Genomic DNA, 26,970 nt, shown 5'->3' with positions numbered 1-26,970 from the left:
CTCCACTTTCTGTCTTACTTTCCCTATTTTTGTGAAATGTAATCTAGCTATATTTTGCTAGAACCTAGCTGCTATGGACCTAGGTTCCAAAAAAGTGACATTCTTTTGTGGTTCTTGTTTTACAGTACAATAGTCACTTGTTGTTGACCACTTGCAAAGTACTTTGCCATTTCTTTATTTCTCACATTTCTGTGTGCAATAATTTAGGAAACAAATGAGTCTGTACAAAGCCAATTTATTAAAACATAAAAGTATACAAAAATAACATCCTTGCACTATTATATGTTTGATCAGTGGCATGATTATCACTTGTATCCTCACTGTCCACTCCTGTATAAAATAAAGTATTGTCAATACTGTAAAAGCCGTTAACCTGTATGAAAACGTTAAATATAATACACCTTGATTGATTAAATCGTATACACTAGACTAGAGTGTGTTGTCCTTTTTACAGTTCATTAGTTCAACATGGATGCCTTCATAAAAAGAACCCCCTGCCCTGAAAAAACATGGAATAAAATGGGGGTAAAAACAAAAACACAAACATAAGTCAGAGAAGCACATAACCTGACAGACATCTCATGTGGTTATGTTTGGGGGGGGGGGCTCCAGAGAGGCGGGCAGCTGGATCATCTGCAGCAGCTGCCTGGTTTGCTCTGTCTGCACATGCACCCTCTGCAGCTGCTCCTGCAGCACACCTGCACCCAGAACACCTGCAAACTCTCCACCTGCTGGTCACCCCAGACACCCCACAACAGACACATAAGCCCAGACACCCCACAACAGACACATAAGCCCAGACACCCCACAACAGACACATAAGCCCAGACACCCCACAACAGACACATAAGCCCATATACCCCACAACAGACACATAACCCCCGACACCCCACAACAGACACATAAGCCCAGACACCCCACAACAGACACATAAGCCCATATACCCCACAACAGACACATAAGCCCAGACACCCCACAACAGACACATAAGCCCAGACACCCCACAACAGACACATAAGCCCAGACACCCCACAACAGACACAAACACCCCACAACAGACACAAACACCCCACAACAGACACAAACACCCCACAACAGACACACAAACACCCCAGATACCCCACAACAGACACATATTTTTTTTTTTTTTAGTCACTCTGGATAAATGGCTAAAATGTTAGCATTACCGGTACATATACTGTATATATGTTACGGTACATGTGGGAATACGGTACATGTGGGAAAACTAGGGTTAGGGTTAGGTGCTGGGGTGACTTGGTACATGCTGGCATGTCTAACCCTAACCCTACCCCTAACCCTAACCATAGCACCCTAGCACCCAACCCTAACCCTAGTTTTCCCACATGTACCGTATTCCCACATGTACCATAACATATATACCTACTGTTTTTGCATAGTAATTGTGACTGGCAGAGGTGTTGTTACAAAACCACGACAAACCTTTGTCGAGTTTGCATAATGTGGCAATGCCAAGTTGTTGGAATCTCACTTCCTGGTTCTTGAGGAACGTCAGTAAGTATTCTGAGATGGCAGCAGAGTGAGGTTGCAGTAACTGGATGACTTGACCTTTGTTATAAACAGTAACAAGTAAGCACATGTTTATAGCACAGATTTGAAAACTTTACTTACACATATAGGCCCAAATAGCATTCTTGGGATAAATATAATATGCTAGAATTATACTCCCAACCATTTGTACCTGTCTTGTCTCACTCACACACACACACACACACACACACACACACACACACACACACACCATTTGGATATCATAATAGATGCACATTACCATCCATATCTAGTTTGCTGATGATGGAAGCAGAATGATACGACAGCTCTGGATTTTCCATTTGTCCAGAAAACGTCACTATACTGGACATGTGTTGAGGGGTCATTTCTGTGGCCAAATGAGGCCGGAGTGAGTCTGAGAACAGAAGAAAGAAGTCACAATATAGTTTTTTTTATAACCCTTTTGGGGCTACACTGCAGTGATGGGTTAATGAGTAAATGTAAAGTAAATGGATTGTTAATAATCACATCCAGGATTCTCACCCCAACATGTCAAATGATGCAAACACAGTGTCACGCACAGCAAGGTCTCTTCTGAGGAGACACTTGTCACAAGGGCCTGGAGAAGTCCTGTTAGACACTCACTCTCTATCACAGCCTAAACAGGAAGGATTAATCACATGAACACATGAATTACAGCATGGCAAATTGCTCCCAATAACACTTCTAATGACCAAGTTTACTGAAAATGTTCATTGTGTGAAGCGCATTGAGTTGCATCTTGTAAGAAATGCGCTATACAAATAAAATTTGATTTGATTTGATTTGAAGTTGTGGACCATATACGGTTACTCTAGTGTGAGAGACCGACCAACATGACATGACATCTCTCATGACCCATCTCTTCAGGTTACACCGTAACTGCTCCTCCTGAGACTTCTACTGCCCCCCAGCACTGCGTCTCCTGAAGACATCCGCTTTTTCCCCTTTACTGTGTCCCCTAAAACTTCTATTGCCCCCCTTGTACTGTTTCTCTGTTTCTCCAGTGTCAATATAAAAAAAAAGAATGTCTAGGTTTCGAAGATGGTCTTCTTCTTCTTCTTCTAGAAATAGACTACCAATAGAAATAAACTACCAATGGCCCCGGGCCTGAGCTGGATTACTCTTCCTGCTACGACTGGTGGATTGATGATTCACTTGCTTAGTCAAATGTATTGATTGTAAGTCGCTTTGGAACAAGGCGTCTGCTAAATGCCAAAAATGTAAAAATGTAAATGACATCATTACTTTTCTCATTGTTACCTGCTGGCCGGTACGGCTGCTGCTCAGGTTGGTGATGGTGGCAGCGCTGTGGGTCAGGATGACCGGGCAGCCTCTGTGTCTGAGGAGCAGCTGCCCTACGACCTGTAAAACGCCCTCATTCACCAGGGCCTCCTGGAACACAAGATCATTAATAGAGTGAACATGAATGCAGTTTATGATAATAAACACGACTTTAATCACCACCATCAATATTGTGAAAGGTCTCACTTTGTTGGGCTGGTGTGTAGACATCTCAGACAGCAGTGTTATGGCAGACACACACACAGGGAGGGCAGTGGAGCACAGTAGGACTTTCAGAGGCGACACACAGTCCATTTCCATCAGTTGCTCCTGGGTCAGAACTAGAGACAGCATAATATAAACATCCCTAGTGCACTGAACGTGCCTGAGAACATTGAATGAGTGTGGCTTTTGTATTCTGTATGGATGTAAAGTTAAACACAGTGGTTTTGATTACCATTCCTTGACAGGTTTTTGAGGCATATGCAAGCTTGGGATGAGTTCTGGAAATAAGAAAAGGATATTGTGTGTGAGTTTGTGTGTGTGTGTATATATATATATATACACATTTACATTTTTGGCATTTAGCAGACGCCTTATTCCAAAGCGACTTACAATCGATACATTTGGCTAATCCATTTCAGGATGACATAGAGGGCCATTTGTGTAAGGTAGACATTCCGTCAGTTCCACCTGAGAGGCCATTACCTTCTGCACTGATGAAGACATGAGCGCCAGCAGAGACTTCAACAGGAAACGGTCTCCAATCCCAAGCATCTTTGGGTGATGCTCCTGGACAGTGGCGATGTTGCTCAGAGCCGAGCAGCTGCGGAACTAAAGTTCAAACAGAATGTTGGATATGAATATAACAATTAATCTGTTACTTATTTCCATGAAAATTCCATACAAGAATCCCTGCAGCAGCACATTAATATTCTTTGTAATTGTGCTTAAACAACATCATTTCACAAAAGTACAGAAGATATGAAGCGCCACTTTCACCTGAATATCAGCATCAGAAGACTGCAATAGAAGCGCCAGGATGGGAACACCTCCCTCCTGACACAAGACCTTCATTGAGCTCTCTAGGGGACAAGAGGAGCAACGGGTGCTGGTGAAATATCAAAGGACATAATGGCCAGAAAGAAAAACATGTCTTGATAAATTAGATACAAGAATGTATAGTCAGTGCTAGCTTGAACATTGCTACGCATCATCACTTAAGAAAAAATGTCAACAAACAAGTTCTCATAACCAACTTACTGTACGTGTTCACTGAACTCCACCTTATAATAAAGCAACAGCAACAACCTTTGTGTTCAAGCATTCATACATCGTGAGCTTAGAATTATAAGGTTCTATCTCCGTTTAGGGTAGTTCAGAGATATTGAGCGTCAACGTTTTTACATTCCATTATGTTTTGTGAGATGGAACCTTTGTATTTTATGAATTACTAACTGAAAAATGTCAACATTTTAAAAATAACACCACACAGGCATTAATAAACACCTAATGGATCAGATTATGTAAAAAACTCAATTTTGACAAAAATTGAGATAGAACCTTATAATTCTAACGTCATGACATGCAGAACTCAACTGTGCAAACCTACCAGATTGTGTAAGGTTTAAGAGGGCCCAAACTGCATGCTGCTGGACCCGAGGGTCATAAGACTTGGCCAACACCAACAACGGAATCATCCCCTCAGAAGACACAATAGCTTCTCTGTTTGATTCTGAATGAAAGTGAGACAATGACAAATCAACAGTCTGAGAGAGCTCACAGCTCCAGGTATGTTAGGTTGTGTAAGGTTGTACTGGAATGTTGGCTAAGCATAGATCTGAGAGCGGTCATGGAACATGACCATCATGAATCAGCGATGGGATTTATCTTTCCGCACAACCTCATACATTGTGTAATGTATGCATGCTTGATTTCTCTCTCAGACTATATCAGTATTCAGAGACAAAAGTCTGATCTTAAGTACTATATCACAAACATGCAAAGCACTGGAACAACAAATCTATGAAATCAGTTACTTGATTGAAAACCTTTATTGTCCCCAATGGGGAAATTTTGTTGTCAAACAGCTCAGTTAGGGCAGAAAACAAACAATAAAAAACATAAAACAGTGCAGGCTCAGTAAGTAAAAAGTTCCAAAAGTTCCATCTCCAGGTCTCCCCCACCCTGCAGGGCCTGGTTGTAGAGTCGGAGTGCAGCTGGAATAAAGGACTGTCCAAATCTTTTTGTACTTTGACGGGGGAGAACAAATCTGTGGCTGAACTTGCTCCTCATCCCTGCCAGCTCGCAGTACATCGGGTGGGAGGGATTGGCCAGCATGGCCGCCAGTTTTTTCCCCATCCTCTGTTCTGCCACCACCTCTAGGCTGTCCAGCCCGGTCCCCACCACAGAGCTGGCCTTCTTCACCAGTTTGTTTAGCTTCGCAGCATCCCTGGCACGGATGTTTCCACCCCAGCAGGCCACGGCGAAGAACAGAACGCTGGCAACCACCGACTGGTAAAACATTTGCAGCAGCTTGTTGCAGACACCGAAAGACCTCAGCCTTCTCAGGAAAAACAGTCTGCTCTGCCCTTTCCTGAGAAGAGCCTCGGTGTTGTCAGTCCAGTCCAGTTTGTTATTAATTTGTACTCCCAGGTACCTGTAGGAGTCCACCCTCTCGACTTCCACCCCCTTGATGGTGATGGGGGCTGGGGTCCTTCTCTTCCTCCTAAAATCCACCACCAACTCCTTTGTTTTGCTGGTGTTAAGCAAAAGGTAGTTGGTGTCGCACCACTGCACGAAGCTCTCCACCAGGGCCCTGTACTCCTCATCCCTGTCGTCTGTGATGTAACCGACGATAGAGGAGTCATCCGAAAACTTCTGCAGGTGGCACTGGTCGGAGCTAAACTGGAAGTCGGAGGTATAGAGGGTGAAGAGAAAGGGTGACAGAACAGTTCCCTGGGGGGCACCGGTGTTGCACACCACCACCTCAGACTGACAGCCCTGCAGTCTCACATACTGACGCCTGTCTGTGAGGTAGTTGTGGATCCAAGCCGTCAGGGAGTCCTCCACACACATCACTGCTAGTTTGTCAGCCAGCAGTGATGGCTTGATAGTGTTAAATGCACTGGAGAAGTCGAAGAACATGGTCCTCACCATGCTCTGTGGCCTCTCCAGGTGTGTGTAGGCCCTGTGCAGCATGTAAATGATGGCGTCCTCCACCCCCATGCTCTCCTGGTATGCAAACTGCCGGGGGTCCAGGAAGTCCTTCACCTGGGGCTTAAGGTGTTGCAGCACTAGCCTCTCCAGGATCTTCATGACCTGTGGTGTCAGGGCGACAGGTCTGTAGTCGTTTGGGGTTACAGATTTAACTCCACAGATGTGTTAACCTTATGAACCCAAAAATGGTAAATGGACTGCACTTATATAGCGCCTTTATCCAAAGCTCTTTACAACAGCCTCTCATTCACCCATTCACACACACATTCACACACCAATGGCGGTAAGCTACCATGCAAAGCGCCGGCCGGCCCGCTCACTGGGAGCAATTTGGGGTCCAGTGTCTTGCCCAAGGACACTTCGACATGTGGCCAGTCGGGACTCGAACCGCCGATCTGCTGACCTTGCGATCATTAGACGGCGGCCCTACCTCCTGCGCCACAGCCGTCCCATAAAAAAAAAAGACATATTTTACCCCCCCCCCAAAAAAAAGACCTTCATTGAGCTCTCTAGGGAACAAGAGCCCCCCCCCCCCCCCCCCCAAAAAAAAAAACCCCCATATACCTGAGGAGGCCAGTATGGCGACACATGCACAGGAGTTACACTGGACCGTGGGATCCCCAGACTGGAACATCTCTAGAATAGGCACCAGCATCCCCATCTCTATCACCAGCTCTTTACACACTGAAAAACAGTACACAAATGTTAAACTGTGACCAACAGTGTGTGCACGTGTGTGTGTGTGTGTGTAGCGAGATATTAGTCTGTAATCTGTTCATGACACTTACATTCTACAAATGCCACCAACTATTGCTGTGACGATATATAATTATTTTCAGAAATCTAAGAGAAGTCACTGAGGGAGAAAGTCTTACCATTATCCTTTACTAGAAGATTGACCAAAGACAGGGAGGTGGTCCGCTGCACCTTCAGATCATTTGATAGAAGCAGAGCAGTGTATGGTTCCAGGAACCCGACAGGTAGAGGCGACTCCACTGAAACAACAAAATTAAGAGAGGCAATCAATGTGTCGCCTTCACATAACAAATGAATCCATTACTATCCCTCATCACTAGAACTCTCCCTGTGTCCACTTCTCTGACATTTGCATAATACTGGTCACATAATCGTTACCTTCCCTACAACAATGGAACCTGCAGGGGAAACAATGTTGCCAATATGAATGTTCTAATGAACCTCTCTAAATCGTGACGTTAGAATTATAAGGTTCCATCTCCATTTTTGTCCAAATTTAGTTTTTTTACATAATCTGATCCATTAGGTGTTTATTAATGCTTGTGTGGTGTTATTTTTTAAATGTTGACATTTTTTTGTTAGTAATTAATAAAATACAAAGGTTCCATCTCACAAAACATAATGGGATGTAAAAACTTTGACGCTCAATATCTCTTAACTACCCTAAACGGAGATAGAACCTTATAATTCTATGCTCACGAAATGGCACTTACATTGTTGACTGATGTGTAGGTAATACATGGCTGCAGAGCCTTGGAGGTCAGGGTTTTCTGACGCTGCTAAAGTAGTCAACGCTTGTAGACATTCTGGGGTAAGCAGAGGGGTTTCCTGGCCTGGGGAAAAATGTTGTCAACATTGTTGTGTTGCGTTGTAACAATCAAATAGTTATGTGTCCAATTGTATTGTGGGGGGATACTGACACTGCCAGTCAGGAATAAATAATATATTTATATATACTTATATTTACAATTTATGATTACAATCTATGATTGCATAATGAATTATGATCATTGCTTCCCAATGTGCATTTCTAACCAGATTACCTGTGTCCAGGTGCTCGAATAACGCACGCGCCTCCGAGGACGTCCGCGATGTTGTTCTCAGACAGCTGCACCGGGACAGGGCTTTCACACACTCCTTTATCTTCTGTCCGAGCTCAGCGGACAGTGTTTTCACAAGTGCAACGAAGTCTTTAAGAAGCTTTGCACATTTTTCACAAAGTCCAGAGGCCATCTTCTCTTCAAACTAGGTTAAATCTAAGCAGCAGCAGCAATATTGTTGAAACACAGATCTGTCTAACGCGTCACCGCCATCTGCTCTTAGAGAACAAAGACAGTGACACCTGTTGTAAATGTGAGCCTAACCTGTCAGGTGCAGACAGCACCACGTGACATAACCGCCCTGGGTACGTTTTTTTTTTTTTGTGTGTCATTCAGTGATTTCTAGATCCAATGAAATATTACTCAGATGCTACATTATTAATAAATACAGTGATTGATTGCATTTAATATATTTGCACAGCAAGCTCCTCAAAAATACACTGATGAATAATGACGTCAGTGTCTCTCTCAATGTTGTGGATACACTCCCATATACTCCCCCCCCCCGGACACATTGTTGCCCCTGGCTGAAAAAAAGGTTACATTATATCATACAAATAAGTAGATTCATTATATTGCAAGAATATTCTGCATCATTGGAGGTGTGCTGTGTGGACGGAGGATACTTCAGTCACGATAGATCTCATTGGTGAAAGCGATGCTTGTGTTTAATTGGGGTTTACTGTGTTTATTAGGAAGTGCAATCAAAATGGACAATTTTGTTTATTTCTTTCATTTTTAAGTTTTCCCTGTCAAATATACCGTCCAAACACAGTCCGGTAGGTGGCGGTAATGCGCCTCAAGTTGGTCGCAAACCGCCATTCAAATTGAAAAGAAGAAGAAGAATGCTTGTGCTCGTGACGTCATACACTGGAGTTGTTGTTGTGGAAACCATCGCAACGGAGCCGGTTGTGGAGGCGGGGATCCCAATAGCCAAGTCAACTAAGCAATCTGTGGTAAATGTGTTCTGTTCTCGCTGACCACATGGTGCTAGTTTGAATGTCGAGTAACTAACTAGTTTGAAAATGTTGTAAAACATACATTAAACAGCCAGAGCCTGTTCACATTTTAATTTGCATAAGCTAACGGGTAGCCTGCTAGCTACATTAGCTAGCCAGCTAAGGCTTAAGTCATCACACTGGCACAGAACAATTGTGTAGCTGACTGGTGGTACCTTAAACTATCTGATTTGTTGTGAATGTGCACGTTGCACTTAGTCGATCTCAACTCAGCTAGGTTTAAGCAAATAATGGTCTAGCTAGCTAGGTTAGCTATCTAGCTAAGTAAGATTACTGTCACTGAATAATGTCTGCCTTGCATTTTCTAGGAAGAAAATCTCCCCCTACCTGGGTCCTTTGTATGCAGAATGAGTGTCATCTCAGCTTGCAAGAATGCCAGCAGGTGCTAGCACTAAATACGTTGCATGTACTGTAGTAGTAATAATAATAATAATAATAATAACTTTTTATTTGTATAGCGCTTTCCCTGCAAACGTTGCAGCTCAATTATACAATCGTAATTTAATCATTTAGTAATTTAAAGGCAATATTAAAAAGATGGGTTTTTAGTCTTGACTTGAACATATTTGCTGAGGTTGCATCTCTAATGTAAACTGGCAGTGAAGACACAATCTGGGTGCATAAAATGACAATGCAGCCTCACCAAATCTCTTCTTTTGTACATTAGATTATGTAGTAGACTAGTAGATTATGTACTGCTATTAGATGCATGTTGTTAGGTAATCTCTGCACCATGAAACATAATAATATATTATCTGCATAGGTGAGAGTGAAGCCCGAGCAAAGACCAGAGCTAGATTTGATGAGGTGTTTAAGAGATACACGGACCCTCCGTCAGAGAAGAGGAGGGTGAGGAAGAAGAGTGCTCAGCCGGAGGACAGTGTTGTGGTGTGTATCAGTGTTGTGGTGTGTATCAGTGTTGTGGTGTGTATCAGTAACGGGTCTCATCCAGAGACTCTTGTTTTACATGTCGACATTATCGCACAATCCTGGTGCACATAAATACTTCTGCTTACCTTTGCATGCTCCGTCCTTCTTTTAGCTCCAATCTTTGAAAAAGAACCTCGACCTGGTGAAAGACACAGAGGACCAGGAGACCATCCTCCAAAACACCTATCACCCTGACCAGGGCAGCCCTCGTTACACCAAGAACAGGCGCAGAGAGAGGGAAGTAGCAGAGAAGGTCAACAACAACAACAACAGTAACCAGGATGAGACCCCCCAACCAGCCAAAGACAAGAGGAAGAGTAAGAGGGAGCTGCCGCCCCCCCCTGTGCAGGACGACACCTCCAGCTATGCCACTGGAGGGGACCAGAACGACAGTGCTGCTGGAAATGCCCAAGCAGCATCCAAATCCAAGGACATGTTGGAGATAGGTGACCAAGGAAAGGGACAGAGGAGAAAGAGCAAGAAAGGGAAGAATAAAGGGGATGAGGAGGCCAGGGCACGGAGGGGGGAGTTGGAACCTGAGGACGAGCTCCTGCAGGAGTACCAGCAGCAGATAATACAGGAGGAGGAGGGGAGGCCGGGACAGAAGACAGTAAACAAGAGGTCAACAGACAAGAAGAATGCTGCCTCTCAAGAAGTAGTACTAAACAACGATGGGAAGAAGAAAACTAAGAAACTGAAGTCATTAGATGCTGAGAGGGAGACGAGGTGTGTTGACACGCATGATGAATCGGGACTTTCATGATTGTTTCCTGAAGTTTGCAATGAATCTATATGACAGCTATAGACCTGCTTATATTGTGAAAGATATATAGATATCATCAATATCACAGTTCATAAATAGATAATGTTGTGGATTAATAATGAGACTCAAGAGAGGAACTTGCTTTAAATCTAGGTATAATATTTATTAAAGAAAATGATCTTTCACAACTTGAGTTGGGACAGTCAAATCGACTTCACAATGGGAAGCTTTCAAAGACTACCACACAACTTTCACATTGTACATTTGATATATTGTCAACATAGTCATAACATTGATAACGAGTCTGAACTCCATCACTGTCCATGAACACAAGGCCCTCAACCAGGGCTCTGTGTTCATAAACAGGACAGCCAGACTCTCAACAATCCCACGGGAAATACTCCACTGTTACAAAATGAATAGACCATGCATACATACAATACAAGATGCAGTATAGAGCATTATGAACTGCCATACATGTGAAAAAAATCCATTACAATAATGATTTGATTTGTTTTGATTTGCAGTGTGTTGTCAGGTGTGCAGCACAGTCCGTCTGCAGAGGGAGTGGAGAGGAACAGCTGCACAGAGAGGGCCGCCGTACTCACCAACAGGAACCGCGATGATGACGCCCAAGAGCCAGAATCTGAATCTGTGAAATCTAAAGGAAAAAAGAAGAGGAGAAGAAAACAAGGTGGGTGGATTTAAAAATAACTTTTGCCTGTGGGGGAGCTTGCAGCGTCTGGCCTGTAGAGAGAGCTACAGGACTGTAAGCGCTTGTCAATCATCCCATCATCACATACTCTCCACCACAGTCCTGTAGCTTCCTCCACATGCTCCCCACACTGACCATAACATCTAGATTATAAAATGTCCCTCTATGTGGCCTGGGGTGGTCCAGTGGTCTAGCACCGCGGTCTACAGTGCACACATATGCCCATGTTGGCATGGGTTCGAATCCGGCCCGTGCCCTGCTCACATGTCCTCTCTGACTTTCCTGTCTGTCTTCACTATCTCTGTCAAGTAAAATGAAAGATATGAGTGGGACTGCCCCACTCATAAAAAAAAATGTCCCTCTATAATATAACGTGGATAACTCTTTGCCTTCTTCTACTGGTTTCAGTGGTCAAGGAGGAAAGCGATACGGAGATCGAGGCTCCGCAGAGACCAGTGTTTGACGACAGCCTGGTGCTGGGCGTCTACCTCCATAGGACAGACCGGCTGAAGACTGACCTGCTGGTGTCACACCCCATGGTCAAGGTCCATGTCATCGATGACATCACTGGGCAATATTTAAAAAAAGAGGACAGGTAAGAACTTTTTTTTTTTTTTTTTTTTTTTTTTAAGGTTACTTTTTTCCTTTCTATTGAGAGTATTTGTTGTTCTTGTGGTTCTTAACTTTCACCCAAAACAAACTTGTGAGAACTTTTGTGATTTGTGTCTTTCCGTGTGTTTCAGTCATCGGCCGGTGTCCTCGTTTTACGAGCAGGAGAATGTCGATCATATTCTTCCCATCATCACCCAGCCTTTTGACTTCAAGAAAAACAAATCCACGGTTCCAGAATGGGAAGAGCAAATCATCTTCAACGAACGCTTTGGCTATTTCCTCCAGGACGCCGATGAAAGTCCTAGGGTCATGCTCTTTTTTGAGGTAAGAGATAAAACACTAAACTCAGATTTCTAAAAAGCATTTCCAAAGGTCATTTTGAAGAACAAGATTTCTCTTGTGCATTAAGGTCCTAGATTTCATGACCATGGAAGAAGCTAGAGCCAATGTTGACGTTGTCAGACATGAGCGAGGATTCCGAAAAATTGCTTGGGCATTTTTAAAGGTAATGCATATACCGGATATTAGGCAAAAAAGTGACAAATTACCATTTCCTTTTTGATTCAGAAAGTTGAAATAAACATTGAGTTGTAAACATGAACATTTCTGTTCTACCTCCAGCTGGTGGGCACTAACGGGGTCCTGAACATCGACAGTAAACTGCGTCTCCAGCTCTACTGTCCTCCTCCCCCCCGGTCCAGAAGAGAACCTCAGACCATCGAGGTGGTGGACTGGTGGAGGAGATATCCCATGAACAGATACGCATCCACCCTGTACATCACCGTGAAGGGCCTCAAACTGCCTGATCACGTACGTTGCACGACTGTATATCGTGAGCTTAGAATTATAAGGTTCTATCTCCGTACGTTGTTGCACAACTGTATATCGTGAGCTTAGAATTATACGGTTCTATCTCCGTTTAGGCCTAGTTCAGAGATATTGAGCGTCAAAGTTTTTACATTCCATTATGTTTTGTGAGATGGAACCTTTGTATTTTATCAATTACTAACTAAAAAATGTCAAAATTTAAAAAATAACACCACACAGGCATTAATAAACACCTAATGGATCAGATTATGTAAAAAACTCAATTTTGACAAAAATGGAGATAGAACCTTATAATTATAACGTCACGGTATGTTGCATGTTCTACAACTGAACGATGTACCTCCACCAACACCACTACAGCTAATGATCATTGTAGGGATTATAGTCATGTTAAGAGTAGTGTTTATGCTGCTAGTCGGAATCCCTAAAGAGTTCACTTATTACTTTGATATGGACTTGCACTGACCTTGGACTGAAGACCCATCTCTTCAGGTTACACCTTAACTGCTCCTCCTGAGACTTCTACTGCCCCCCCAGCACTGCGTCTCCTGAAGACACCCGCTTTTTCCCCTTTACTGTGTCCCCTAAAAACTTCTATTGCCCCCTTGGACTGTTTCTCTGTTTCTCCAGTGTCTATATAAAAAAAGAAAAGAAAAGTCTAGGTTTAGAAGAAGGTGATAGAAGTAGATTTTTCCTTCTATCACGGAGACTGCCAATGGCCCCGGGCCTGAGCTGGATTAATCTTCCTGCTACGACTGGTGGATTGATGATTCACTTGCATAGTCAAATGTATTGATTGTAAGTCGCTTTGGAATAAGGCGCCTGCTAAATGCCAAACATTTAAATGTAAACTGTAAATGTAAATGACTTTTCCAGGTTGATCCCAGCATCCGCTCCATGATGGCGCTGCAGCAGGAGAGGGGCAGCACCTCCTACAGCGAGCTCCAGAGTGAGGTCACCAAGAGGAGCATGACACGCACCCCGGATAATAAACCCACGGCCCTGAAGTGGAGCCGGCTGCCTGGGCAGGTCTGTACGGAGAACGTCCATCAACAGTTATTCCATGAACTGCTATGGAAAAAGTATTGATTGAGAAATGTTGCACAATTCCTTTTTATTCCTGTTGAAGGTCTGTCGGATTCCCAACAAGCCCATGCTGTCCTTCCGCGGTGGTCAGATGGGCTGTTTTACGGTACGCTTCTCTCATGACGGGAGGATACTGGCTTCAGCTTGTGCTGACAGAGATGCTTTTCCCATTATAGGTAAGTACTGTACTGTAGCTCGTCTGTACACTCTCCCTCTCTCATTCCTCTCTACCTCCCATGGTCAACAAAAGCCCTGCAAGTGAGCTTATGTGAAATCAGTTATTAATGTTTTTTGTTTTTTTTGTGGTCTTTTTACAGTGTATGAGATACCTTCAGGCAAAGTGTTGGCTGCCTTCAATGGCCATCTCAGTATTGTGTATGATCTCTGCTGGTCCAGAGATGACCAGAGCCTCCTGTCTGCGTCCTCTGATGGCACTGTCAGGTAAAGGTCCTAACATATCACTGTCAGGTAAAGGTCCTAACATATCACTGTCAGGTAAAGGTCATAACATATCACTGTCAGGTAAAGGTCCTAACATATCACTGTCAGGTAAAGGTCATAACATATCACTGTCAGGTAAAGGTCATAACATATCACTGTCAGGTAAAAGTCATAACATATCACTGTCAGGTAAAGGTCATAACATATCACTGTCAGGTAAAGGTCATACCATATCACTGTCAGGTAAAGGTCATACCATATCACTGTCAGGTAAAGGTCATAACATATCACTGTCAGGTAAAGGTCCTAACATATCACTGTCAGGTAAAGGTCATACCATATCACTGTCAGGTAAAGGTCATACCATATCACTGTCAGGTAAAGGTCATACCATATCACTGTCAGGTAAAGGTCATAACATATCACTGTCAGGTAAAGGTCCTAACATATCACTGTCAGGTAAAGGTCATAACATATCACTGTCAGGTAAAGGTCATAACATATCACTGTCAGGTAAAGGTCATAACATATCATGCCTGGGACAGAATGGATAACAATAAGATAAAGATATTATTACAATTATTATTAAAATAAGCTAAAAAGTATCACTGTCTGATAATAGCTAAACATTCATGTTTCAGTAATATGCTGTCTTCATGGCTACTCTTATTTGCACCATACTTCTGATGTCTTCTAATTCTTCTATTTCACCGTAATAATGTGTCGACATGATTTCAGAGGTTCTTTAGTTACTGGGCTCATTTGAGTCCGTTATTTGTTTACGTTTTATTTTGTTTGAATGTATTTTGAGCCCCCAAAAAAATTCTTCACTGATGTATTCCAACTATCTTGTCCTCCCCACAGAGTCTGGAACGTGGATCGACTACAGGCTATTGCCCAGAAAGTGCTTCCTCACCCCTCGTTTGTGTACTGTTCCCAGTACCACCCTACGGCCCAGAACCTGGTGGTGACGGGGGGCTACGACTGTCTGGTGCGTGTGTGGAGGGTGGACGGACGCGAAGTGAACGGCCAACTCCTCCAGGAGTTCGAAGGGCACAAGAGCTTCATCAACGCTCTGTGTTTTGACCCTGAAGGTATGTGTTGGGTTTGTGTTTTATATATATATATATTGGTGTCTTGAAAAGTATTAAAAGTTGATAAATCAATTTTGGGAAAATCAAGACCCTTAATAAGTATTAAAAAGTCTTATCACGATTTTATGAGGTCTTGAATTTTGTAGGTATTTTTCTGAATTAGACTCTGTCCAAAGAGTTTGAGTCCTAAAAACTTGTTTGTGAATTTATTCGTTTTATTAAAAAAACAAAGATGAACCGGAAATTCTGTTGTATGATAGTGGTCTAGTCTATTGCAAACTAAAACTGTTAAGTTAAAGGTGTCACTGATGTAAACGGTTACAGCTCGAAGTGGCGGTGAGGTCTGGAAAAATATTGACACAGTCTTTAAAAAGTCTTAGAAAGGTATTGAAATTAACCTCAAGATTCCTGTACCCTGTATATATGGAGAAGAGCTATCCTTGTACCAGACCTGAGCTCATTCCACCAGGTGGTTGGGGGCTACTGCATCTGGGTTGATATGGGAACGTAACAAGTTTTTATTTATCTATTCAGGAGCCCGAATGTTTACCGCGGACAACGCTGGCCACATCGTTGCGTGGAAGACCTTGGTTGATGACAGCGCACACCGGCAACCGTGTCGTCACTGGGTCATTGATAAGGTTTGAGAAACAAAGGGAAGACACTTTGTGAGCTTAGAATGATAAGGTTCGTGGCCTGGGGTGGTCCAGTGGTCTAGCACCGCGGTCTACAGTGCACACATATGCCCATGTCGGCATGGGTTCGAATCCGGCCCATGCCCTGCTGACATGCCCTCTCCTCCTTACTTTCCTGTCTACCTTCACTATCTCTATCCAATAAAATGAAAAATATGAGTGGGACTGCCCCACTCTGGAAAAAAAAGAAAAAAAAGAATGATAAGGTTCTATCTCCGTTTAGGGCAGTTCAGAGATATTGAGCGTCAAAGTTTTTACATTCCATTATGTTTTGTGAGATGGAACCTTTGTATTTTATGAATTACTAACTCAAAAATGTCAACATTTTAAAAATAACACCACACAGGCATTAATAAACACCTAATGGAACAGATTATGTAAAAAACTCAATTTTGACACTTATAATTCTAACGTCACGACTCAGCATGGCGTTTCCACTCCGCAGCTCCCAACAGTGCAGCACTAACACTCTGTCTCGTACAGGAAATAGGAGAGGGGGACCTGGAGGGAATCCCCATCAACGCACTAGAGATCCATCCCAACGGACGCCGTCTGCTCATCCACGCCAAAGACAGTGTTGTGAGAGTTATGGATTTGAGAATGTAAATATAGATTTGTACTTTTGTTGTCATCATTATACTGCTGTGTACCGGTATATAAAAAATGTATCATGCTTTAAAAATGTGATGAAATGTGTCATGTTTAACTTTGTACAATTTAGAGGTTAGGTTTGCTTCTTTTCACTTAGATATTAATTGTAAAGGCATTTTGACTTGGGGTGCCCACATTTTTGCACCCCACTTGTACATGTTGACTGTAGACTGAAAGTAAGCTGTCATCTTTTATTGATCTGAAGTGTGTCTGTACCTGTGTGTCTGTACCTGTGTGTCTGTACCTGTGTGTCTCTACCTGTGTGTCTGTACCTGTGTGTCTGTACCTGTGTGTCTGTACCTGTGGGTCTCTACCTGTGTGTCTGTACCTGTGTGTCTGTACCTGTGTGTCTGTACCTGTGTGTCTCTACCTGTGTGTCTGTACCTGTGTGTCTGTACCTGTGGGTCTCTACCTGTGTGTCTGTACCTGTGTGTCTGTACCTGTGTGTCTCTACCTGTGTGTCTCTACCTGTGTGTCTGTACCTGTGTGTCTCTACCTGTGTGTCTGTACCTGTGTGTCTGTACCTGTGGGTCTGTACCTGTGGGTCTGTACCTGTGTGTCTGTACCTGTGTGTCTCTACCTGTGTGTCTGTACCTGTGTGTCTCTACCTGTGGGTCTGTACCTGTGTGTCTGTACCTGTGTGTCTGTACCTGTGTGTCTCTACCTGTGTGTCTGTACCTGTGTGTCTCTACCTGTGGGTCTGTACCTGTGTGTCTGTACCTGTGTGTCTGTACCTGTGTGTCTGTACCTGTGGGTCTCTACCTGTGTGTCTGTACCTGTGTGTCTGTACCTGTGTGTCTCTACCTGTGTGTCTGTACCTGTGTGTCTCTACCTGTGGGTCTGTACCTGTGTGTCTGTACCTGTGTGTCTGTACCTGTGTGTCTCTACCTGTGTGTCTGTACCTGTGTGTCTCTACCTGTGGGTCTGTACCTGTGTATCTACCTGTGTCTCTACCTGTGTGTCTGTACCTGTGTGTCTGTACCTGTGTGTCTGTACCTGTGTGTCTGTACCTGTGTGTCTGTACCTGTGTGTCTCTACCTGTGTGTCTACCTGTGTGTCTGTACCTGTGTGTGTCTACCTGTGTGCCTGTACCTGTGTGTCTGTACCTGTGTGTCTGTACCTGTGTGTCTGTACCTGTGTGTCTGTACCTGTGTGTCTGTACCTGTGTGTCTGTACCTGTGTGTCTGTACCTGTGTGTCTCTACCTGTGTATGTTGCAGACTGGCAGTGAAGAAATACACTGGTGCCACAAACTACAGGGAAAGGATCCATAGCACATTCACCCCCTGTGGAAACTTCATCTTTGCAGGCAGTGAGGATGGATTGGCATATGTGTGGAATGCAGAAACAGGTGTGGAAACCTAACCATACCAGTTTTGTTTCACTCTGGTGCTATGATCAGTTCTGCTACATGTTATCACCTGCTGCTTTTGTTTCTATGTAACCAGGTGACCAGGTGGCGGTGTACTCTGAGCTGTGCTACCCTACAGCGCTCCGTGGTGTGGCGTTCCACCCTCAGGAGAACATGGTGGCGTTCTGTGCCTTCGGTCAGAGCCAGCCTGTTCATGTCTACCTGTACGACCGCAAAGGTAAGCACTTGGGGTGGCTGTGGCGCAGGAGGTAGAGCCGCCGTCTAATGATCGCAAGGTTGGCAGATCGGCGGTTTGAGCCCCGGCTGGCCACATGTCGAAGTGTCCTTGGGCAAGACACTGAACCCCAAATTGCTCCCAGTGAGCGGGCCGGCGCCTTGCATGGTAGCCTACCGCCATTGGTGTGTGAATGTGTGTGTGAATGGGTGAATGAGAGGCCGTTGTAAAGCGCTTTGGATAAAGGCGCTATATAAGTGCAGTCCATTCCATTTCACTTAACCATACTGCAATAGGTGTCTTCCCCTTTGAGCTCTTACTCTATTTTACAATCACTCTCCATGTGTGCACCTGCTGCACCAAGATAGCTAAATAACCCAGAGCATCCATGAGCTCACTGTGAGCTTTCTTCTGTGTTTGTCTTCAGTCGCCCAGTTGGAGATGGAGAGCCTGAGAGGACACAGCAGGACAGGCTCAGCAGACACCAAACCCTTCAGAAACACATCAGACCCGGTCATGCTACAGGACACCTCCGCCACAGCCATGGACCGGTTCGCTAGTGCTGCGCGACTGTCACTCAAGATGCAGCGCGTCAAGGAGAAGCTGGACTCTGTTCTTGTAAATCACCATATGACCACCATATGATTTTGTTTTCATCCAATCATTTTATGTATTGTTGTTAGCTTAGACTGAAGAATTTAGTAAAATGATCATGTAAAGCTGTTAGCTAACGATGCAAATTAACTTACCATGTCTCTGTTTTTTTTGATGTAGGAACCATCTCGAAACTCTTCTACTTTGGAATACCTGTATAACCAAGGTACACATTTTTGTTTAGTTATTAAAATAACGTAGTATGATATTCATTGTGTGCACGTTTGTATTTCAGATATATTGTGTGTGATGGAATTATAATAAGAGTTGTGTAAATGTAATAAAAAAATACAATATAGTTCAAAGGAATGTTTCAATTGTGGTTATGCTATAATTTGTTCACTGATTTGCTTTGCTTGTTTGTTACAGATAAAGGTGGAATGTTGCAGATGGGGAGGAGCCTATCGCAGGAAGCTGGCCCAGTAAGCAATGCACTCAGAAACGAACTCCTTCTAACTGACTAGAATGTTCACACTCACCATGGCTGAAAATGGTGCAGATTATCATATACATTTTACACCTATTATGGTCAAGACCATGTCCCTTACAGTACATCTGCATGCATTTAATTTATGGTCCTTGTTTACCGTTGCTGTTTCAGATGGGCCTGAATGCCTCCCTCCCTCCTCCCTCCCTCCTCTCACCACACTCTAAGCTACAGCTCTCTGGTTCTCTGGGAGCCCAGCTGGTTCCCCAGGCAACCATGACCTCCCAAAACCGTGAGTGGCTCTGTACTCTAAATTAGACTAGATTAGATTCAACTTTATTGTCAGTGCAGAGTACAAGTACGAAGTACCGCAGTAATGCAGTTTAGCATCTAACCAGAAGTGCAAATAGTGATATAAGAACATGATATAAAAAACATGATATAAAAACATGACAATAGTGATAGGTACAGTATGGGAAGTACGGTAGTTTAGAGGTATATACAATTATGAGTTATGTACAGTTAAGGCAGCTTGTACAGTATGAAATGTACAGATGTATAAAAGGCTATATCAAACAGGTGTGTGCAATGTCTAATAATACGGCATGTGCAAAGGTAATATTGTAAACATCAGTAGTGCAATAGTGCAAATGACTGACTGACTGATGACGTGGTAGTGATTGTCATGGAATGGAATATTTTGAACTACCTCCGGAGCTTTTGCATTAGTGGATTTAGACTGCACAGATGATGACGTCTCTAAATGGTACAAGCAAGCATTGTCCCCTCAGACAGAGACCTGGCTCCACTGAGGAAATATATTTCAGTCTGGTGATTAGATTAGTTAGGAGATTCTTGCGGAATGGTAATTATGTCAGGAACTATTATTTTAAACCTTGAATGACCTGAATTTGTTTGTTACAATGGCGCAACAGTCTCCTCTTCAGTTAGGGCTAGGGTTAGGGAACCAGCTTGCTGAACGACAGTGAACCCGAGCACTTTTCTGTAAGGATTAACAGTAAGGATTAATTATCAGATTACAAAACAGTTTTAGGACCCATTCATGATAGAATGGGACTTTGGCCAGACATTTCAAGACAGAGGCCAAGAAGGAAAGAACGGATTCAACTAACGGGACTGAACATTCCTAGAGTCCTACTGGAGCTGTTGTGCAGGATGTCATGCATGAAGCATGTTCACTGTGTGCAGGGACAGAGATGGGCCTCTGGTAGTCTTCACCTCTGGTAGTCTTTGCACTTTTATTTATACTGCACCTTGCTTTTAGTGTATTTTTCTATTTGATCAGTTTTCTTTAATCTGTATGTTATCTCTTTTATCTTGTTTTTCTCTTTATATTTGATCTGTTAAGCACTTTGGGCGGCTCTTGTCGTTTTTTGTGCTATATAAATAAACGTTACTTACTTACTTACCGGTAATACTTACTTACTTACTTCACCAACGTCCGTAGGTGTTTTTGACCACGACAAGTCTTGTTTTGTCTTAGCTTGTACTTCTGGCCACATGTCGAGGTGTCCTTGGGCAAGACACTGAACCCCAAAATTGCTCCCAGTGAGCGGGCCAGCGCCTTGCATGGCAGCGTGCCGCCATTGATGTGTGAATGTGTGTGTGAATGGGTGAATGAGAGGTTGTTGTAAAGCGCTTTGGAGCAGCAAAAAAGGTGCTATATAAGTGCAGTCCATTTACCATTTGCCATTGACCTGTTTCCTGTGGTTGTTATGACAGGTGGTTTCAGCCCCGTGGGTCAGCGTCTCAGAGGAGGACCGTCCCTCAGGCTACAGACGGTACGGCAGCAGTGTTTATTTATTTACTATCTTGTCTCCTGTTGCTCATCTCTCTTTGCTTCGTACCTTCTTATACCAAGGTTCCCCCGCTGGTCTTAAAAAGCTGTTAAGTCTAAAATCCAGCAATCCAACTCATAAAGCCTAAAAAGGTCTAAAATTATTCGGTCTAAAAATGAGGTGCTAGGTCTTAAAAATGTGATACTACAAGGAAATCAGTCCGACCACATCTATTTATGCGGAAATTAATCAAGCTGGAACCAAAGAAATGCCAATTCGCTTCCTTTTGTGTCTGTATGGCAGTGAAATCCCTAATTTCATCACCTCGAGGATGACAAAAAGCTATCATATGGTGTCGCGAATAGGTCAAAAATTATATTCAAAGAGGTCTTAAAAAGATCTTACATTTTACTTACTATGTATTGTTTTTTTTAATGAGCTGTACTAGTATCCTGTAAATTGCATTTTCCTGCATGTTGAGAGGGACAGATCTAATGAAGCTGTACAAAAAAAGTTCACACAAGTTTTTTTTTCCTGTCCTCAGAGCTTCCCTGATAATATTTCTTCATCCTTCCGTGTGGAGGCAGACACTCTCGGACCAGCTCAGCAAGCAGTGAGTTTTCGTGTCCTATTTGCTGGTCTTACCGCAGCCAAACAAATGTTAGCATTACAATGGAACCCTCCACATACTCTTACTCATAAACAATGGCTGCTGTCTTTCCTGGACATACTCTATATGGAACAATCTATAGCCAGAATACACAGAGCTAAGGAAAGGACAATTCAAACATGGACCTCTGCAATACAAAAGATAAAAGAGTTGATGGAGTGACTGTGTTCGTAAACTGTGTTGTATGTGGATGTAACCTGTAAATATTGGACTGTTATGATTTTATAAATAATTTATTACAAAAAAAAGCAAGCAGTGAGTTTATTCGAACATTAGGAGCGTTATAAAGAACAGACTTCATCAGATTAAGCCCTTAAACATGAAACCAGTTCTGTTATTTTACCACCATGGTCAATAATTCTTCGAAAATGTTTCTTGTTCTCTCTCCCTCTCTGCTTCTCTCTCTGCTGCAGGTCGTCTCGCTCTATGACTACAGCGCAAACCGTTCAGATGAGCTGACCGTGGAACGTGGTGATGTCATCCACGTGCTGTACAAAGACAACCACAGCTGGTGGTTTGGCCGTCTGGCAAACGGACAGCAGGGCTACTTCCCTGCTACCTACGTGGTGGAGGAGAGTAAGTACCGTACAGGGGTTCCCTTCACTGGTCCTAAAAAACAAACCGTAAAGTCTAAAATTCAACAAACCACATCTCAAGTTCCTAAAAAGGGCCCGCTTCCTTTTTTGTCTGTATGGCAGTCAAAATCCCTAATTTCATCACCTCGAGGATGACAAAAAGCTATCCTATGGTGTCGCGATAGGTCCAAAATTCTATTCAGAGGTCTAAAAAAAGGGTCTAAAAAGGTCTTAGATTTGACGTGTTGAAACTTGTAGGAACCCTGTAAGTAGATGTAAGTAGATGTTCTAGACAGTCAGACAGTCAGACAGGCCTTATGTTGACACCTGTGGAGGTAGAACTTAAGAGGACAGGCGTGTTTGATACCCTTCCTCGTTTTCGTCCCATGAATCACAACGGTCCTCCGATTTCTACCTCCACCAGCCTCCCCTGGTTGCTACTGTATGAGCCTGTATCTGTAGAGTGTGGAGGTGGTGTCAGGATACTGAGGTGTGTTCCCTTGTTCTGTCACAGAGGATTACAACCAGGAGCGGCTGTCTCCGGGCCTGGAGGAGCAGTCTGTCCTTTCTGAACAGACGGACCAATCAGCCGACAGACTGACACCATCTAAGGTACAGGAGAGCGAAGGCACTGTGTCAGTGGTCCATTGATGTATCAGTACATGAGGACTATGTATGTAATGGAGCATGATCTGTCCATGGTGTTGACCCAGACATCACCTCCCACACTGTATTTCCACTCTGGCCGTTTTCCTTGTCCTTCTCTCCTCTCCTCTTCTACCTGTCGTGGAAAGCTAGGGTTACCACACTTAAGCCTGGTACACATATAAGTTTTTTTTTTTACAGATTTTTTTATCTGAGAGAGACCCCACACATGAAGATAAAAAATCATTGATTGAACAGCTTTGATCGTATTGTGTGTGGTGTGCTCCGATATACGACCACATGCATAAGGATCTGTACAAGTACAAGAGTCTCGTCCCCCAAGCCAGAAATCTCGCGTGATCAGGGTAGTAGTACCCTGACTGACCTGTAGAGGCAGCCATGTGCGACAGGGCAAATAAATTGCCGAAGAAGATCGCTTCTTGATTGGCTACATTCCATTTCACGTCACAATCGGACTCGGGTGTTGTCAATTTCGCCCACACACACAAGGATTTTTGGTCGTAAACACGTTCTCTATTTACGATTGTCGGCCCCGACCATTTTCCGAGCAGATTGTCGGGAGAAATGGACTCTTAACACACCTCACACCACAGGATAATCTTGTAGGATAATCTTTAGAGCCATCGGATAATCGGGCGTTTGCTGTCCTTGGTCAGAAGGGGGAAAATCGGCCCCAAATCGGCCAGATTATCTTTTTTTTTTCTTTTCAGATTTTATCCCTTTTTCACCCAATTTGGTAGCCAATTGAACCCAACCTAGCATCCAATTATCCCCTGCCTATTGCGAGGGATCCGCCGCACGACCCCGTGGCCGGCAGTCCCAGAGGAGGCCGCCAGGCAGACTAGCTGACTGGCTCCTCGAGCCCAGCACCGTTATTCCGGCACCCCGGGGGCGCTGTTGCGCGACGGATCCTTGTCCGGAACTACTCCTATACCCCCCCTCGGGAGCGGCCGCCCAATATGCCGCTCCCCGTATGTGCCTCGGCCATATCCGGGTCTGGCGAGCCGGGATACGAACCCCGGCCCCGGTGGGCAGCATGCACTGGTGGCCAGTGCTTAGCCCGCTACACCACCGCGGGGCTAGGCCAGATTATCTTTGTGTGTACCGGGCTTTAGTACTCAGTGAGACTCACATGCATAAATAGGCACGTACACAATATATGTTCTATTCACTTATTTTAATGGTTGCAAGCATGGTAGTCTGCTTCTAACAAACAAGAGCTCCCAGTTCATAATCATGAACACATATTTATACAGTACATACAAACAAGGACCCGCCCATGGCAAGCAGACTATTATGCAAGAGTCATACAGTCGTCTTGTAAAAAACACTCTTAACGCATGATTAAACATCACATCAGTACTGGATTAACTAATGCTTATTGCATAGATACTTTGTGAGTTTAGAATTATACGGTTCTATCTAGATAGAGATATTGAGCATCAAAGTTTTTACATTCCATTATGTTTTGTGAGATGGAACCGTTGTATTTTATGAATTACTAACTCAAAAATTTCAACATTTTAAAAATAACACCACACAGTAATTAATAAACACCTAATGGATCAGATTATGTAAAAAACTAAATTTTGACAAAAATTGAGATAGAACCTTATAATTCTAACATCACGACTTATTGAGCCATCACATGTGACATCTCTCTCAGGTATCAGCTGCCATCAGTGCCTCTGGGGAACTCAAGTTCCTGTCTGAGCAGGACACAGACCCTGAGTTACCTGTCACCACGTAAGTCTGGTTCATCTCCTCAGTCACTCTCACGCCACCCTGTCGTCAGCTATATTTATGGTGTACATTAATCTAATTTTGAATCCCCCCATGGCATGAACATATAAAGATATAAAGACAATCACTTGGTGCTTACACTGGAGCATGAATAGTTTCAGTAAAATGTACAATCTAATTTCATTCATGTTGGGTCAATTTGTCTTTTCTGTCAATGAGAAGAAGCAAAAAGAAGAAAAAGAAAGTGAAGAGGGCTGAAGGCCCCTCAGCGCCCCCCCCACCCCAGGCCACATCCTCTGGTCTACAGGCCTCATCCTCTGGTCCAGAGGCCCCAGGCTCAGCAGCCAGCAGGAGGAGGAGCAAGGCTGCAGACAGACCAGACAGACCGCTCCCAAAGAGACCAGGCGGACAGTCTAACTTCGCCTTCCAGCCTGACGCCTAGAACCATGAACATTGATGACATCACTCTGTTTGCACCAAGACTACTTTCATGCTCCATGTTGTTTTGACAAAATAAAAAGGTTGTTTTTTGTATGGAAGGCAGACCTTCCTATATTATACTTTAAATGTATTGTTTGTTTTCAGATGATGTCCAGGTTAAATGTTACTAAAAACGTGTTTGTTTTTATATATTCATTTAACAGTATACAGAATATCTTCATATCTGTGTATTAATAATTAATTTTAGATTATTTTAAGAATTATTTGTAAGAGAATGTGCTTTACTGAAGTATCACAAAGTCCTTGAGATTGACTATTAGGCAAGTATTTATCATGTCTTAGTTATTGGAGTAAACGTTATTTGAATGTTTTTATTAATCATATTTGTAAAGGAAACAACTATCCATAACACAAAAATTATATTTTCATAGCCTTCAAGAAATGAAGAAAGTTTGTGTCATTTTTCAGCACTCTGTAAATTAACTAGAAAGTGTAAACAGTTATTTTTAGTTGCCATGTATGTTTTCCGGGTCCTTGTATTTCAGTAATTCTATTTTTTCTAGTCATATTTTTAGTCAATACATTTTAGAAAGGTGTTTATTATTAGTGAATTCACAAATATGTTAATATTGGTGTTTTTTGTTATTTAAGTACAGTATATACATTTGTATAAAGAGAGAATTCAAGCCATCCTTACGACTCCCTCTGTTCTGAATCAATAGATCAGTAAAATCTTTAATTTCCTTGTAGATTACACCAATAGAATATGGTGGGTCAATTCAAAAGAATAGAGTGGGAATAGGTCTCAAAAAAGGGCCTATAGCCATGAAGGACAGCAGCAGCTCAAGGACACGCTGGCATGACGCCATTCACATGATAAGCAATTCACCAAGGTACAGAACACCCACCTCTCTGAAAACAGCTCAACCCATACTACTGCACCCAGGAAGGAATGTTCATCAGGGGATCAAAAGAGAACAAAAGTTACTTTGCACATTTTGTACATCTGTACACACACACACACACACATTAACAGACCATTCACTAGCTTCTAAAATCACACTACTATATACAGTAGCTCACTTTTCCTTGCATGTTGATAGGATGGTAGTTCATCCCAGAAGCATCGTCCTTTCATCTGTGGTGTTCTCCAGGGAAGCCCTTGGATCCAAACATCACAGCAATTTCAGTCAAATGGACAGATTTTTCTTGCTGCTTGTTAAACCATTATAATTTAGCATTAAGCATACTGTTACTGCGCTCAAACTCAACTTAAGATCCATGTTTAAGCACCGCAACAAAACCAAAAAGCATGTGTTGCTGTAATAAAATCGTATAGTGATGCAAATGGTTATCCAGTACATTTGAGCAGTGTAGTCAGCCAATGAATGACAGCGGGAGAATAGCCATACTGTTGGTTCATGATAGGGTTTGGATCACACTTGACTGTTACTTACGGAGCCCCCCTGGGGTCACATGGTAGAATCATTTTTATTTGATGTGTGAATCCGTTCTCTCGGTTTAGTAATCCGTTCCCTCGGTTTAGTAATTCGTTCCCTCGGTTTAGTAATTCATTAGGGTTAGGGTTAGGCCCTAGTAACGAATTACTAAACAGAGGGAACGGATTCACACATCAAATATATTTTTT

At 43.2% G+C, this 26,970-nt stretch overlaps 2 protein-coding genes across 2 annotated transcripts; one reads left to right on the top strand and one right to left on the bottom strand.

Moving 5' to 3' along the window:
• Positions 1-579: 579 nt before the first annotated feature.
• Positions 580-8,061, bottom strand: LOC308170889 (uncharacterized protein; the record flags this gene model as incomplete). The annotated part of the gene is made up of 14 exons (XM_080545743.1): positions 580-728; positions 1,462-1,587; positions 1,811-1,945; positions 2,074-2,188; positions 2,833-2,964; positions 3,061-3,194; positions 3,311-3,356; positions 3,562-3,687; positions 3,856-3,938; positions 4,466-4,588; positions 6,637-6,756; positions 6,948-7,067; positions 7,542-7,661; positions 7,872-8,061. 14 exons carry the CDS (start codon positions 8,059-8,061, stop codon positions 580-582), a joined length of 1,719 nt encoding a protein of 572 aa, XP_080401869.1.
• Positions 8,062-9,319: 1,258 nt separating this feature from the next.
• ahi1 (Abelson helper integration site 1) lies at positions 9,320-24,888 on the top strand (the record flags this gene model as incomplete). The annotated part of the gene is made up of 25 exons (XM_080545632.1): positions 9,320-9,329; positions 9,711-9,835; positions 9,990-10,603; positions 11,168-11,334; positions 11,764-11,950; positions 12,099-12,291; positions 12,377-12,472; positions 12,589-12,777; positions 13,672-13,824; positions 13,925-14,057; positions 14,199-14,322; positions 15,187-15,416; positions 15,951-16,057; positions 16,595-16,713; positions 17,982-18,112; positions 18,210-18,350; positions 18,775-18,965; positions 19,122-19,167; positions 19,371-19,447; positions 19,603-19,720; positions 21,172-21,230; positions 21,772-21,840; positions 22,311-22,473; positions 22,987-23,084; positions 24,805-24,888. 25 exons carry the CDS (start codon positions 9,320-9,322, stop codon positions 24,886-24,888), a joined length of 3,624 nt encoding a protein of 1,207 aa, XP_080401758.1.
• Positions 24,889-26,970: the final 2,082 nt, after the last annotated feature.

This window comes from Nansenia antarctica (assembly GCF_963989245.1).
Source record: "Nansenia antarctica genome assembly, chromosome: 1".
NCBI classification, from domain to species: Eukaryota; Metazoa; Chordata; class Actinopteri; order Argentiniformes; family Microstomatidae; genus Nansenia; species Nansenia antarctica.
Note: the sequence above shows the minus strand (reverse complement) of the source record. Positions and strands in the feature narration are given on the sequence as shown.